This window comes from Colletotrichum navitas (genome assembly GCF_030913465.1).
Source record: "Colletotrichum navitas strain CBS 125086 chromosome Unknown LY79scaffold_128, whole genome shotgun sequence".
In the NCBI taxonomy this organism is placed as follows: domain Eukaryota; kingdom Fungi; phylum Ascomycota; class Sordariomycetes; order Glomerellales; family Glomerellaceae; genus Colletotrichum; species Colletotrichum navitas.
Genome location: NW_026850674.1, coordinates 55,871 through 68,030, shown reverse-complemented (window position 1 = coordinate 68,030; position 12,160 = coordinate 55,871). Strand labels below are relative to the sequence as shown.

At 44.5% G+C, this 12,160-nt stretch overlaps 4 protein-coding genes across 4 annotated transcripts; 2 read left to right on the top strand and 2 right to left on the bottom strand.

The window, feature by feature from the left end:
* The first annotated feature begins 55 nt into the window (after window positions 1–55).
* LY79DRAFT_571603 (NADP-dependent oxidoreductase domain-containing protein) lies at window positions 56–1,615 on the top strand. Its single transcript, XM_060559266.1, has 3 exons — window positions 56–221; window positions 341–735; window positions 791–1,615. Exons 1-3 carry the CDS (start codon window positions 208–210, stop codon window positions 1,396–1,398), a joined length of 1,017 nt encoding a protein of 338 aa, XP_060407839.1. The 5' UTR covers window positions 56–207; the 3' UTR covers window positions 1,399–1,615.
* A 3,116-nt stretch (window positions 1,616–4,731) lies between these two features.
* LY79DRAFT_528382 (uncharacterized protein) lies at window positions 4,732–6,784 on the bottom strand (the record flags this gene model as incomplete). Its single annotated transcript, XM_060556018.1, has 4 exons — window positions 4,732–5,336; window positions 5,393–6,468; window positions 6,521–6,630; window positions 6,704–6,784. 4 exons carry the CDS (start codon window positions 6,782–6,784, stop codon window positions 4,732–4,734), a joined length of 1,872 nt encoding a protein of 623 aa, XP_060407838.1.
* Window positions 6,785–7,215: 431 nt separating this feature from the next.
* On the bottom strand, window positions 7,216–8,806 carry LY79DRAFT_571597 (uncharacterized protein). Its single transcript, XM_060559265.1, has 3 exons — window positions 8,399–8,806; window positions 8,213–8,343; window positions 7,216–8,160 (listed from the first exon to the last, which is right to left on the bottom strand). The coding sequence occupies exons 1-3, from the start codon at window positions 8,688–8,690 to the stop codon at window positions 7,396–7,398; spliced, it is 1,188 nt and encodes a 395-aa protein (XP_060407837.1). The 5' UTR covers window positions 8,691–8,806; the 3' UTR covers window positions 7,216–7,395.
* Window positions 8,807–9,806: 1,000 nt separating this feature from the next.
* Window positions 9,807–11,916, top strand: LY79DRAFT_584616 (histidine phosphatase superfamily; the record flags this gene model as incomplete). The annotated part of the gene is made up of 2 exons (XM_060560416.1): window positions 9,807–10,240; window positions 11,118–11,916. 2 exons carry the CDS (start codon window positions 9,807–9,809, stop codon window positions 11,914–11,916), a joined length of 1,233 nt encoding a protein of 410 aa, XP_060407836.1.
* Between the last annotated feature and the right edge of the window lie 244 nt (window positions 11,917–12,160).

Below are 12,160 nucleotides of genomic sequence, written 5' to 3'. Positions count from 1 at the left end.
TGAAAAGGCGGGGGTGACAGGGATGGAATAGTGTGTTTCCACGGAGGGGTTGACCCCGAGGAGCGAGGTCATAAAGGCGTTGGAGCAAGACGAAACCCTCATATATCGAACTAGAAGACTTACGGACAATCAGCCATAGACCGATTGCTTTAAGAGGCTGTTACAGCTGTAATACCGAATGAGACTCGGACTCACGGCATCGTCAAGATGGAATACATAAGGTCAGTTGAATGGGTATTTTTGATCCACCATCATGTTTCCTGTGCAGCATATGCTTCCCAGACGTAATTATTTCGGCGATCAATCACTGTAATTTGATTTTTAATGCAGATTTATCTAGACTCGGAAACACCGGCCTCAAGATCTCCAAAATCATTCTGGGATGCATGGCCTTTGGCTCGTCCAAGTGGGAGGGATCCCCGTGGGTTCTTGACGAGGAAGAGGGGCTGCAACTGTTGAAGGTGGCATATGAAAATGGCATAAACACTTGGGATACAGCCGATACGTACTCAAATGGGCAGTCAGAGGTCATCATTGGCAAGGCACTGAAGAAGTTCAACATTCCACGGCAGAAGGTTGTGATCCTCTCAAAGATTTTCAACCCAGTCATGGATGATGATTCCAGACCTGCCAGTGTGAATGATGGACCACTGGTCAACCAGATGGGTTTAAGCAGAAAGCATATCTTTTTTGCTGTTGACCAGTGCCTGGAACGGCTTGGGACAGATTATATCGGTAATTTTGCGCCCTCTGACAGTCAAGGTAATGCAACTGACCTTGGGTCTCACAGATGTTCTCCAGATTCACCGCCTCGATCGAGAAACCCCACCCGAAGAAATAATGCGAGCTCTGCACGACGTCGTCCAGTCCGGGAAGGTTCGCTACATTGGAGCATCGTCCATGTATACGTGGGAGTTCGCCCGCCTGCAGTACATCGCCCGGTCAAACGGCTGGACAGAGTTCATATCGATGCAGCCGTTCTACAACCTTCTCTACCGCGAGGAAGAACGAGAGATGCTACCCTTCTGCCGCGCAACAGGGGTCGGGGTGATTCCTTGGTCGCCGATTGCGCGCGGCCTTCTTGCAAAGCCTCTTTCCAAAGAAGGCGAGGATGGCGCATCGCTGCGAAGCCAGACGGACAAGAAGACGCAAAAATGGTTTGCTGACGCCAATCTCGATATCGTCAACCGGGTTGAGGAGATTGCGAAGAAGAAAGGTGTGAGCATGGCATTGGTCTCGACAGCGTGGGTTCTGCAAAAAGGATGCTACCCTATTGTAGGGTTGACCTCAGAAGATAGAATCAAGAACATGATAGGGGCACTCAAGGTCAATCTGAGTGAGGAGGAATGCCAGTACTTGGAGAGAGAGTACCGGCCAAGAAATATTCAAGGCATGTAAGTTTTGGATACATCTGTGGGCCAGATAAATTCATTAAATGAGATGTCGATTTCTGAGAAACTTTTTAATGCCTTTAATGCCTTCAGAGCCTGTCAAGGTGGGCACTAATTCAGCAATAAGCGTTTGTGTTCATATGCCTGGTTCCGTTGGTTGATAGTTGGCGTGTGCCAAATCTTGACACGAGATAGTCTGGCCATTCGTGTTTAAGGATGGCATAACAAACTGGGAAATTGGGGAAAGTCCAAGGGCCTGATCGGCAACGGCGGAAATGTTGGATAACGCGCCAACTTGGATAACGTGAGGGGAAATATTAGTCAGAAACCAAATAAATGCTGCGCTAGGCCAAAAAAGGCCCCTTTTTCATTAGTAGAGTTTGCCTATAAGAAACCTTACTATTTTAACATATACCTTAATAAGAATAACTTTTTTGCTGCCTAAAAGAGAGGAAATATTAAATAACTGCCCTACTGCTACCTATTTTATTATAAGGTCTTTACAAGGTGCCTATAATAATATCTAACTATTATCTAACTTAGTAAAACCTTAGGTAGCACTTTATAATAGATTACACCTAACTGTTAGTAGTTACTATAGCCTATATTACTACTATTATAACTATATCTAGCTATAGCTAGCTAGTAGTTAAAAAAAAGGTAGTTAACAAAGGTAGTATAATAAAGGTATAGTAATTTTACTAGTAGTTACTTAATAGGTTATATTATTACTTCTATAACTCCTTTTATATAAGTAAAAGGTAGTTTTATATACTTATAAAGTAGCTATAAAATAATATACTACTGTAGTTATTATAATAGTTAATAGTTAAGTAAAAGGTACTTATTTATCTTTATATCTTTATAATTTAGGCGTTATAGTAGACTACTAGTTACTTCTTTAAGGTTAGTTAGTTAACTATCTTACTAGTGTTTAATAAGGTTATACTATACCTTATTATCCTTTATAAGGTGTATATAAGAGGGCTATTAGAAGGTAAAGTCTTACTTAAAATAGAGACTAACAAGAAAAGGAAAAAATTTACTAGTTATATAGGCGTTATTAATAGAACCTTAATACCTATGTACTTACTAGATAATAAATAAATTATATAGTAAAGTTATAAGGGCACTATATTATAAAATATCTTTATAGTAGTCTACTTTAATAGGAGCTTCTTATATATACTTACTAGAGCTAAAGGATTAATATATAATATAAGCCTACTCTCTTATGCCTTTAACAGAGGATTTAGTGTCCTAGAGGGTTAATATTTCCTTGTAGATGCTAGGTTTAGTAGACAGAGTAGTATTATACTTCCCTATAGTTAAATACGTTATTATTTATAAGACTAGAGAGATTCTAGGTAACTACCTAAAATAGTAAAGGAGCTATATAACTTACGCTATAGTTACCTTTATATTATAGTTAAGTAGGTCTTTAGCTAGTTAAAAAGGAAGTAGTAGATCCTTAGTAGGTAGACACTAAAGTATAAGATTATAACTTAAGTAAAAATTATATATATAGTTATAGCCTTATATAACTTCCTTATTTATTATTATAAAAAAAGAGATTAATAAGGGAAAATACCTAAGGATATTAACGTTATTATAATTAAAAGTAAGGCTAACTAGTTATATAAAGGGTAAAGTAAAGTTATTATTTACTAATAGACAGTAGAGGAGTTATAGTAACAGTAGCTAGTAAAAAGGTAAAAAAGTGTAGTTTTTTTTATATACTATAGTAGGCAAAAAAACACTAATAACTAGTAACTATTTAACCTATCTAACTACTTTTTTTTAACTTATCTAACTACCTTTTTTTAACCTATCTAACTACCCTTTTTTAACCTATCTAACTACCCTTTTTTAACTTATCTAACTACCTTTTTTTAACCCTTTGTCTACTAGGCAGTAACGTAGGTAATATATGCCTTTTTTAGCTAGTTATTAGGTAAAGAGTTCTAATATACTGCTTATAGTACAAGTGACCCCTTTAGCTTTATTACTAACGTTAAAGATATAGCTAGGTAGACTATAGGGTCTAGCTCTTCCTTAAACTTTACTAAGTTAGCCTATACGTAGGTTATTATAACCTTTTACTATATTAGCTTATCTTGTATATCTTTATCCTTTGTTACTATTATATAGTGCCTAAACTACTATAATAATTAGCCTATATATATACTAGCTTTAGCACCTAAGGGAGCTTTACCTTGCTTTTAAACTAGTAGAAATAGAGATAGTAGTAACTATTAGCACTAAATTAGGCTTAAGGTATATTCTATTAATAGTAACACTAGTAATACTTAACTAGGCTGATTTAATAATATAGTTTTATTAATACTGTCTTTCTTTTTATTATAGGCACCTTCTTCTTTACCTAAAGAATCTACCTCCTGTAATAAATTATCTATAGACTAAATATTATTACCTTTGCTATATATATTACTTTATATCTTATAGTATAGGTCTAGTAGCCTTAACCTTTTTTTAAATACCTATTTATACTATAGGTAGTTAATAAAAAAGGTATCTTTAGCCTTTTTAGTGCAGAGGACTTTACTATTATTAGTATATATATTGCCTAATTTATAAGTAATATTTACCTAGGTATTATATCTCTTTCTCTTAACGTTATACTTATTACCTAGCTACTTGCCTATTATAGTACTATAAAACTAGTAGTATAAATTTATCTACCTAGTAAGCTTATTAAAGGCTAGCTTTTGTGTAGCTGCCTTAAGGGTATTTAGCTTATAGCTTTAGTAAAGTATAATAAGCTTAGTTATAAAGCAGTAGGTTAAGTTAGTATTCTATAGTGTATAAAGCCTTTTTTTAGCTTAACTAACACTTTTAATAGATAGTTATATATTATTGCCTTTATTTACTAAAGAAGGGATAACTTTATTGCCTTTGTTACTTATACCTAGCTATAGCTGCTTAACTCTTTGTTACCTCTTTAGCTACAGCAGTAGGACTACGCTTTTAGTTAAGTCTTTAATAATAGGTGTAGTAATAACTATACTGTTGTTATTAATTAATAAGCCTTCTTCTTGCTACTAGTTATCTATTGCAGTATTTAATAATAATAATAATAATAATAACTTCACTTGTAACTATAAAGTATACTAGTATTAATAGTATTACAAGGAGAGGTAATAAAGCTTATTCTATAGGCCTTGCGCAGCAAAAGGAAGGCAGTGAGGTGAGTAATTAGGCATAAGGATGGCGATAGTACATCTTGTAGGCTAAGGTTTTACTTAGCAGTAATTAGCTAATCAATAAGTAGCTCTTATTCGAGGTACAGGCTGTTATCCAACTTCGCCGCCGTTGCCGATCAGGCCCCAAAGCTCATATCGTAATCAAAAAAGAATTCCTCTTCTGGACCTATTAAACCTTCGTCAATGATCGGTCCAGCGAGCCCAGAATTGATCAGAGTGTCAGTATTGGGATGCGTTGCACAATCCGTAGCTTGCGGTCGTAAATTTTGATTCGATTCGTTAGATTGACCTGATTTCAACGTCGCAGCCATTCGCTCGAGACCTGGAGCCATAAGGTTGGCCAGGTGCCAACGACCTGCTGGCAGAGACCGGAAGTGCTGCACGAGGCTTGTTGTCAGATTCCAGACATTGTCCGGTTCGATAACGTCTCCTCCGTACTTGACCGCTACTTTGATGAGAAACATACACGCAAAAGCGGTCATGCAGTGCAGATAGGATGGCATGCCTACGACACCAGCTGCAACATCCGGATCTGTAAGGATGAAATCAATAGTAGCGGTTGCGACGGAGATGGCTGTGGCAGCGCAGTCGAGAAAGTGATGAGGTATCGGATTCTCCCCCGAGAGGCCTCGAAAGACATGGGAGTAGAGGTGAAGCTTGGCGAAGTGGAAGTGTAACAAAGCACCTTTCCGGGGGAAGCGGCCAATATGCTGGTGCTGTTCTACAAGGTGTGAGCGCCGAGTATCATTCAATATGGTATATACGGCGACAACAAACCTGGCAATGCATCTGACCAATGTTTGATCCACTGGTCAAGTTGCTTGTTGAAGTGAGCAATTTGGTGAACATAGGCCCTCGGCGTCGGCCGGCCCTTGTCCGGCCCAAACAGTTCTCTGATGCTACCAATGATACCGAGGAGCGCCACCTGACTTGTCAAACGCTTGTCCTCTTCAGTTGATACGGGCGACTCTAGAAAGCTTTCCCACTGCTGCATCGAAGAGTCCTCCTGTACTATTGCAGGTCGCCCGTACAATGTGGCGAGATGTTGATCGCATATGTTCAAGATATACCACAACCGCGCATCATCAGCTGCCTCTTCACTCTTCTCCTCAATGGTCCGGATATAGCTGTTGTGTAAGTTACATTCGGCCGCTCTTCTTATCGCATATCCGGAAAGCATCCAGCTCATGTCACTGAGCCAATATGACGCGACGCACATGGCACGAAGATAGTCGCGATTTACCCTTCGATCGAACATTGATCTTTCGGTGAGCCTGCGGAACTCTGTGCTGCAAATACCGTACAAGCTGTTCGCACTGGGGTCGTGAAGCGCAGCGACGGTCAATGTTGCTGCCGTCAGAATAGGGCTTTTGCGCCTCAGCTCATCCAACTGTTGATATTTGCATCCAACACCATATATGAAGGAATCGAGCCGATCTCGGTAGAGACGAAACAGGCGCTCGGCGTCCTCTAGTCGCAAGGCACCCCTTGCTATGAAATCATCCTGACTAGGGCTCGAATGCCCATCTGGCGCGTCCGGTGACCTCAAAGCTCTTAGCTTCGTGAGGGCGTAAAGCGAATGAATCGGCACGTGAGGAAGGTTTCCATCCTCGGGTGAGACCTTTGGCGAGTTGTCGCAAGATGGACCATAATTATCCTGTCCAGAAGCTCCTATACTGTATCCGTTGTCGCTTACGCCCCGACCAAAGCGGCTCGATCGTGGTGGAGACTCCAAGGACTTTTGCAGTGCTGTAGATTGAAGTGAGACGGGTTCCGGCAGATCAATCTTTCTCGTGACTTCTTTGAGAGTGTTATGAAGATTCTCAAGGTCTTGGAGGATAGCCTGGTTGCATCTGCTGGAGAATCAGTATCTTGTTCCATCTCGAGTGCGCCGTTTGCTCTCACTGAGTTTTCTCGTCAATGATACTTTGCAAGTTTTTCCCCAAGACGCATCCTAAGTTACGCTCGACGCACCGACGACATGGCGGACCACTTTCATCCATGATACATTTGATCTGGATTTCTCGCTTAGTCTCACAAACTTTTCATCTCTCGGTCAAAGCCAGTGGTACTGCGGCAATAGCACACCTTATGTTTTCGGCACGCGGCACATGCCTTGACTTTTCGAGATATCTGTGGAAAAGGTTGTTCGCCATTTCCGGCGGTCATCAACTGAGACATGGCGTTAGTTTGTAGTATGACAAAAACAGCTCCACGGAATGCTTCTCACCGTCATAAACTCCATACTCTCATTGGCGTCTGACCAAGAACGTTTTGCCATGACTTAAGCATGAGCTGGGTGGTCTTGCTTCAGTTGTACCTTGTGACTTTTTTACTCACTGAACACCTTGATTTAAGTCAAGCGCAAGGAAGGGGTCGAAAGAGGAGAAGTTCGGCTGTCAACAAAAGATGACCTGCGTGCTATCAGTCAATCCCGTGGTTGGCCGTGGGTGCGGAGAAGGGGTGACAAGTTCCGCGCGGAGCATTGTCAACGGATATTGGGCGCCAACCCCCCGCTTCCCCACTTCCCCGCATCATCCAGGTGTAGTAAGAGGGGACTTGAAAGATCAAAGATATTGTTGTTCCCTTACCCAATCTCTCAGTACGACAACACAACATTCGTTATGGAATGAAGAAATATGACTTCTCTGGAAGACCAAGGTGAACGCATCAACAGGTTCAAATCGTTGTTGGGCTATCCGAATTACCGTCACCACTGTTAACATCAGAAACAGTTTATTCAATATTAGTTGCCGCTGTTTCCTGCTATATGTATGTATTCAGATAACAATGCCAGCTTCCCTAAACTTTCTGAATGCCTCGAGCCATCCTTCAATTGGATCTCTTTCTTCCATGAACCCCAATGACCGAAGTCTATCCAGGCTTAACTGTCGATCAAATGAGAGCCAATATCCTACGCTATCAAGCTGGGAGCTCCCACCACCGACGCCAGCAACCAAAGCCTTGTGGAGCCCCTTTTCCACAAAATGCTGCTTGTTCTCTTTGACATACTCACCAGGCTTCGATGGCTGGTTGTCTTCCGTAGGTCCTACGCCTTTTAGTCCGAACCAGTTGGCAAGCGACGGCCAGATTTCGCTAAACGTGGTAGGCCTTGTGCTATCCGCTACGTTGATGACTTTTCCATGACATTTTTCACCGTTTAACGAGGCGTAAACAGCGGTGCGGCCAAAACTGCGAGAAGATACGGGAGTGAATAGACTATTGTAGCCACTCTCGCTCCCTGGAAACGGAATTTCAACGGGGAGATCAGAGTTCCCGTCACGTCCGTGATTGTAAGCGTATAGGGAGAGATACTGTGCCCAGTGAAGGGCGAGAGAGAATCCGGACCCGTTTGGCGTGAAACCAATGACGGCATCAGGGCACACTTCTGACCATGTCCATGGCTTGCCTTCGCTCGCCTTGGCAAGAATTCTCCTGAACCACGGATATGCGACTGTCTTAGCATACTCTTCGGGGAGGTTGTCTGCCATCGACTCCTTGAGCGGTGCTTCAAATGTCCCTCCTGGCACATAAATTCCGTATCCCTATGCCTATGAGCCAAGTGCTGTGAGGTAGCTTATCAAATAAAAAGCTTACCCTCGTGCCTCCGGGATAGACAAATGATTCGAGTTTTGGTGACAACAAACTAAGTGCATCCACAACCCTCTGCATTATGCCGCAGTTGGTCTCGCGCTCATGAATGTGGTCCTCTCCCACCTGGTGAAAAACTACACATAACCCTTCGTCAGTCGCAAGAGATAAAGTAGAGGCAAAGTTTCGCACCAAAATAGAAAACATGGCTGACATGTTCGATTCCCTTGACGTTGCCTTCCAGCTGTCTCCTAAGGTCTTCGGTTGTGCCATTCAGGTTCACCGCTGACACGATCTGCAAAGAAGGTCGGTTTGGTGCGTCTCGGGGCCAGAAGAACTCGGACTCGGGCAGAGGGCGGTTGATGACAGCGGTGACCTGATCGAAGGAACCTTCAGTAGGGTAATTGGAGAGCAGCTGTTCGACAGTCGCCCAACCAAGCAAACCTGCGGCTCCAAAGACGATGGCGTGTCTGCGTGCAGCCATTTTTACTCGAGACTTGGCGGATTGATAGTGTCAATATAAACAAGTAATTCCAGCCTTGACATAGTTGTACGATTTATATAAAAGCCTGAAATTCTCCACGCAGCTCCTCGATGAATGAAACCCGAAGAATGCACGGACGCCCGGACATCGACGCTCATGCTGAGCCATTATGACTCATAGCGGGGTTGGAGGAAGCTCTTATTCCGTCTTGATGGCTTGGATTCTGCCGCTAACGGAGCCCTAAAATTCAAGAGTTTGGTATGCGCCTGTATTCACTATTCTGAGGCCGCCGTCGAATAGGTGTACTGAAACGACAAAATTATCCTGCTTTCCAGTTTGATAGAGAACGTGACATGCCCCCAGGATGACTACAAGGCGATGGTTTGTGGACACTGGATTCCTTGATGTATTAATGAAAATTGACTTCAAAATGCATTCCATACGAGGGTAAAGAAGAGCATATTATCCAAGGGCATGGACCAATGTGTGCTGTAGTACACATCCAACTAGCCAAGGACAAAGTATCGAGTCTGGGCATTCTATCTCCGCAGTTTTCTTTGAGCGCGAACAACAGGCCTTGGTGACACACTTTGGGAGTATAAAATCATCCATTGTCGCACTCGCGATAATAAGTACGAGATCTTGTTGATGTCAATATGGAAGGATCAGTTTGAAAAGAATCCACAACTGCATGACGGCCAGAGATTTCTACGGAAGACAAGCAAGGGATTCATCTGACTCCGTAGGACATGGCTCTACATGGATTGGTTTGCCCTTTGTCCACATAGAAGGTGTCTCACAGGGATAAGTATTTCTCGCTTCGTCCGTGCTTTGTGTAGTACAACTCTTTTATCGTCCTTTTTTGTCCATTCGCGAAGTCACAGGACTTAGTGAAAGCTCCCAAACTTAGTTCCGTCTCTAAAAGTCTCCGAATCGTCTGGGTTGTCCGGTTGTATCTTGGCTGGGGAAATGGAGGGATGCCGTCGTTAGCGTTTGGGAATGTCTTGTAACGCAGTGCTTGCCAGTGTATCACAGAATCAGATATTCAAGGCCGCATGTATTAATCTCGGTATTCCCTTGCAGTTTCAGTACCCTCCTATGGCATAGATAAACCTCATGCTCGCTACCCTTGAACCATCCACTAAACATGTTAGTCCTACCAGCAAACGCATCTACTTTACTAGTCAAGTTGGTGCTCTCCGTAAGCAACCGCCATTTCGCTACCACCATCCTATCTTTCTGCTACATTCATCAACAATCTTTATGAGGCTGGAGTTGGGTATTCTTTTCTCGCTGTTGGCAGCATGCGAGATCATGGCAGGCCTGTCAACCGATCTCGTCCTGCCACATGCTCGACTGGTCACAAACCCATACAAGACAAGCTGCCCCGATGTTCGCATGATCGATCCCAGGCCTCTTTTATCCGAAACGAAGGATGCCACGCCATATCTGGTGGCCAGGTGCCAAGGATTTGGCAACGAAAAATGCAGTTGGATACCTTTGCAAGCCTGCTTTGCAAACACCAACGGCGAGATCACGTATGCGAAATAGTAAGTATGTCTAGATGCCAAAACGGAGCTGTTGTAACATGATTGTTTCTGCGTTGATGTTTGCTGACAGCCCGTGCCTTTAGCGGCGCGTTCGATCGGACTTGCAAAACATGCGAATATGACGCCATGACCACAGGGATGAAGTGCTGTTGCTATAAACCTGAGGTTAAAGACTGGGTCGAGTCCACGATCTACCTTGGTAAGACAATACGCATATGCCAATACAGACTCCTCGGCTAATGGGTACACGGCAGGCGAATACATCGACAACAGAGGCGGCCGACTTTATTGTCAAGGGTTTGTCGGTTTCGAAATAGAGTGCAAGGAGGCAGAAATGATGAGGATCAGGAAAGAATTTAAGCCCGAGGAGGCTAGGTAGCAAAAGTGGATGCGCGATGTCTGAAGCCGGGTTGGAACAACGCGACGGTGGGGGAATCATTTCTATATCGGGGTTATCGGCGATGACGAAGCAGATAAATACTGGATTGGGGAATGTATGCCCTACAATGCAATAAAGCAGGTAGCTCTCCACTTTACGCACCTACAAAACTCTGATGGGGCGTTGAATTTTTACCACTTCCTTTCCTCCCACCATCACCGATCATTTTCTACGTTGCTCGCTTCACTTCTCGGAAAAGAAGCCGACAGCACAAGGCGGGCGGGTCGACGGTCGACGGGCTTTGCTTGCAAGACCATGTAGCTGCTCTCGTGTGCACCATGGGCGCAATTCATCTCTACCTCGTCCGCCACGGCGAATCAGTGGACAACGTCGCGAACCTCTTGTACGCGCATTCCACCTCGCACCAGCTCTGGTCGAGGGCTTCCTCTGCCTCACGAAGATCCCTCATCTAACTGGATTTTGCTTGTGTTCTTGCAGTGCAGGTTCTCGCGACGCGCCTCTTACGTCCCATGGCGTCCTCCAAGCTAGACGTCTAGGGGCCCACCTCGCCACGCGAACCGCTTCGGCCTCGGCTGGCATCACGCACATCTTCACTTCGAACCTTCAACGTGCCCACCGCACTGCCGCGGCGGTCCGCGATGCCGTTGCCGCCTCCCACCCCTCCGCCTCGTTGTCGACAGCCGGCGCGATTGAGGTTGTGCAGCTTCCTGAGCTCCGGGAAAAGCATTTTGGCACAGGTGAGGGGCAGAAGTTTGGCGCCCGCATGGGCTCTGGCTCTGGCTCTGACAGACCCAGGCACGAGGGTGCAGAGGACCAAGGTGCTATGCGTGTGCGCGCTGAGCGGTTCGTTGAGGACTACCTTGCTCCTATATTCGCTTGTATGGAAGCGGAGTCCGGGGACGGCGCGGAAAGCATTGTCATCGTTGCTCATGGCATCATCCTGGGCGTGTTGGCGAGAGTTCTCTGCACCGTTGGGAATTTTGCTGCTCTAGAGCCTGTCGCAGAGGATCGCATGCATTTCTCGTGGAGCAATACCGGTTACGTCGAGATGCACATCACGACAACGTCGGTACTGAGCGCGTCAAAGCAAACGGTGCCCACTGTCAACTGGCCCGGTCTGGCGCTCAAGACCGTCGCAGTCAATTGCACTGACCACCTTCGGGGGCTCAAAAAGACCGGCGGCGGTATTGGCAGCGCGGAATTCGACGAGAAGCAAAAGACGCTCAGTTCGTTTTTTGCACCCACGTCAAAGAAGCGCAAGCACGACGAGGCCTGACGGATGCTGTTCCTCGGCTCAGCCATGTATTGGTTTTCGAACTCTTAACAGTGTTGATGTTTCAGCATTGTGTCGATGTGCCGATAACACGTGAGGGCTTTGGGATTTGTATATGGGGGACTTGTGCGTCGCACATCTCTTCATCCAGGTTCGGTACATTCTCCGTCATGACCAAAGGTATGTTCTGTCTGCTTTCCTATTCTCTTCACACCCACCTGCTTTTCATGATGAGGCAAGAATATTC

Coding starts and splice junctions, on each gene's coding strand:
- LY79DRAFT_571597 (XM_060559265.1), bottom strand. CDS start 8,690: ATGGCTGCACGCAGACACGCCATCGTCTTTGGAGCCGCAGGTTTGCTT. Junction 8,344..8,398: donor CAGCCATGTTTTCTATTTTG/GTGCGAAACTTT, acceptor GGTTATGTGTAG/TTTTTCACCAGGTGGGAGAG. Junction 8,161..8,212: donor TCTATCCCGGAGGCACGAGG/GTAAGCTTTTTA, acceptor TCATAGGCATAG/GGATACGGAATTTATGTGCC.
- LY79DRAFT_571603 (XM_060559266.1), top strand. Junction 736..790: donor GCTTGGGACAGATTATATCG/GTAATTTTGCGC, acceptor TGGGTCTCACAG/ATGTTCTCCAGATTCACCGC.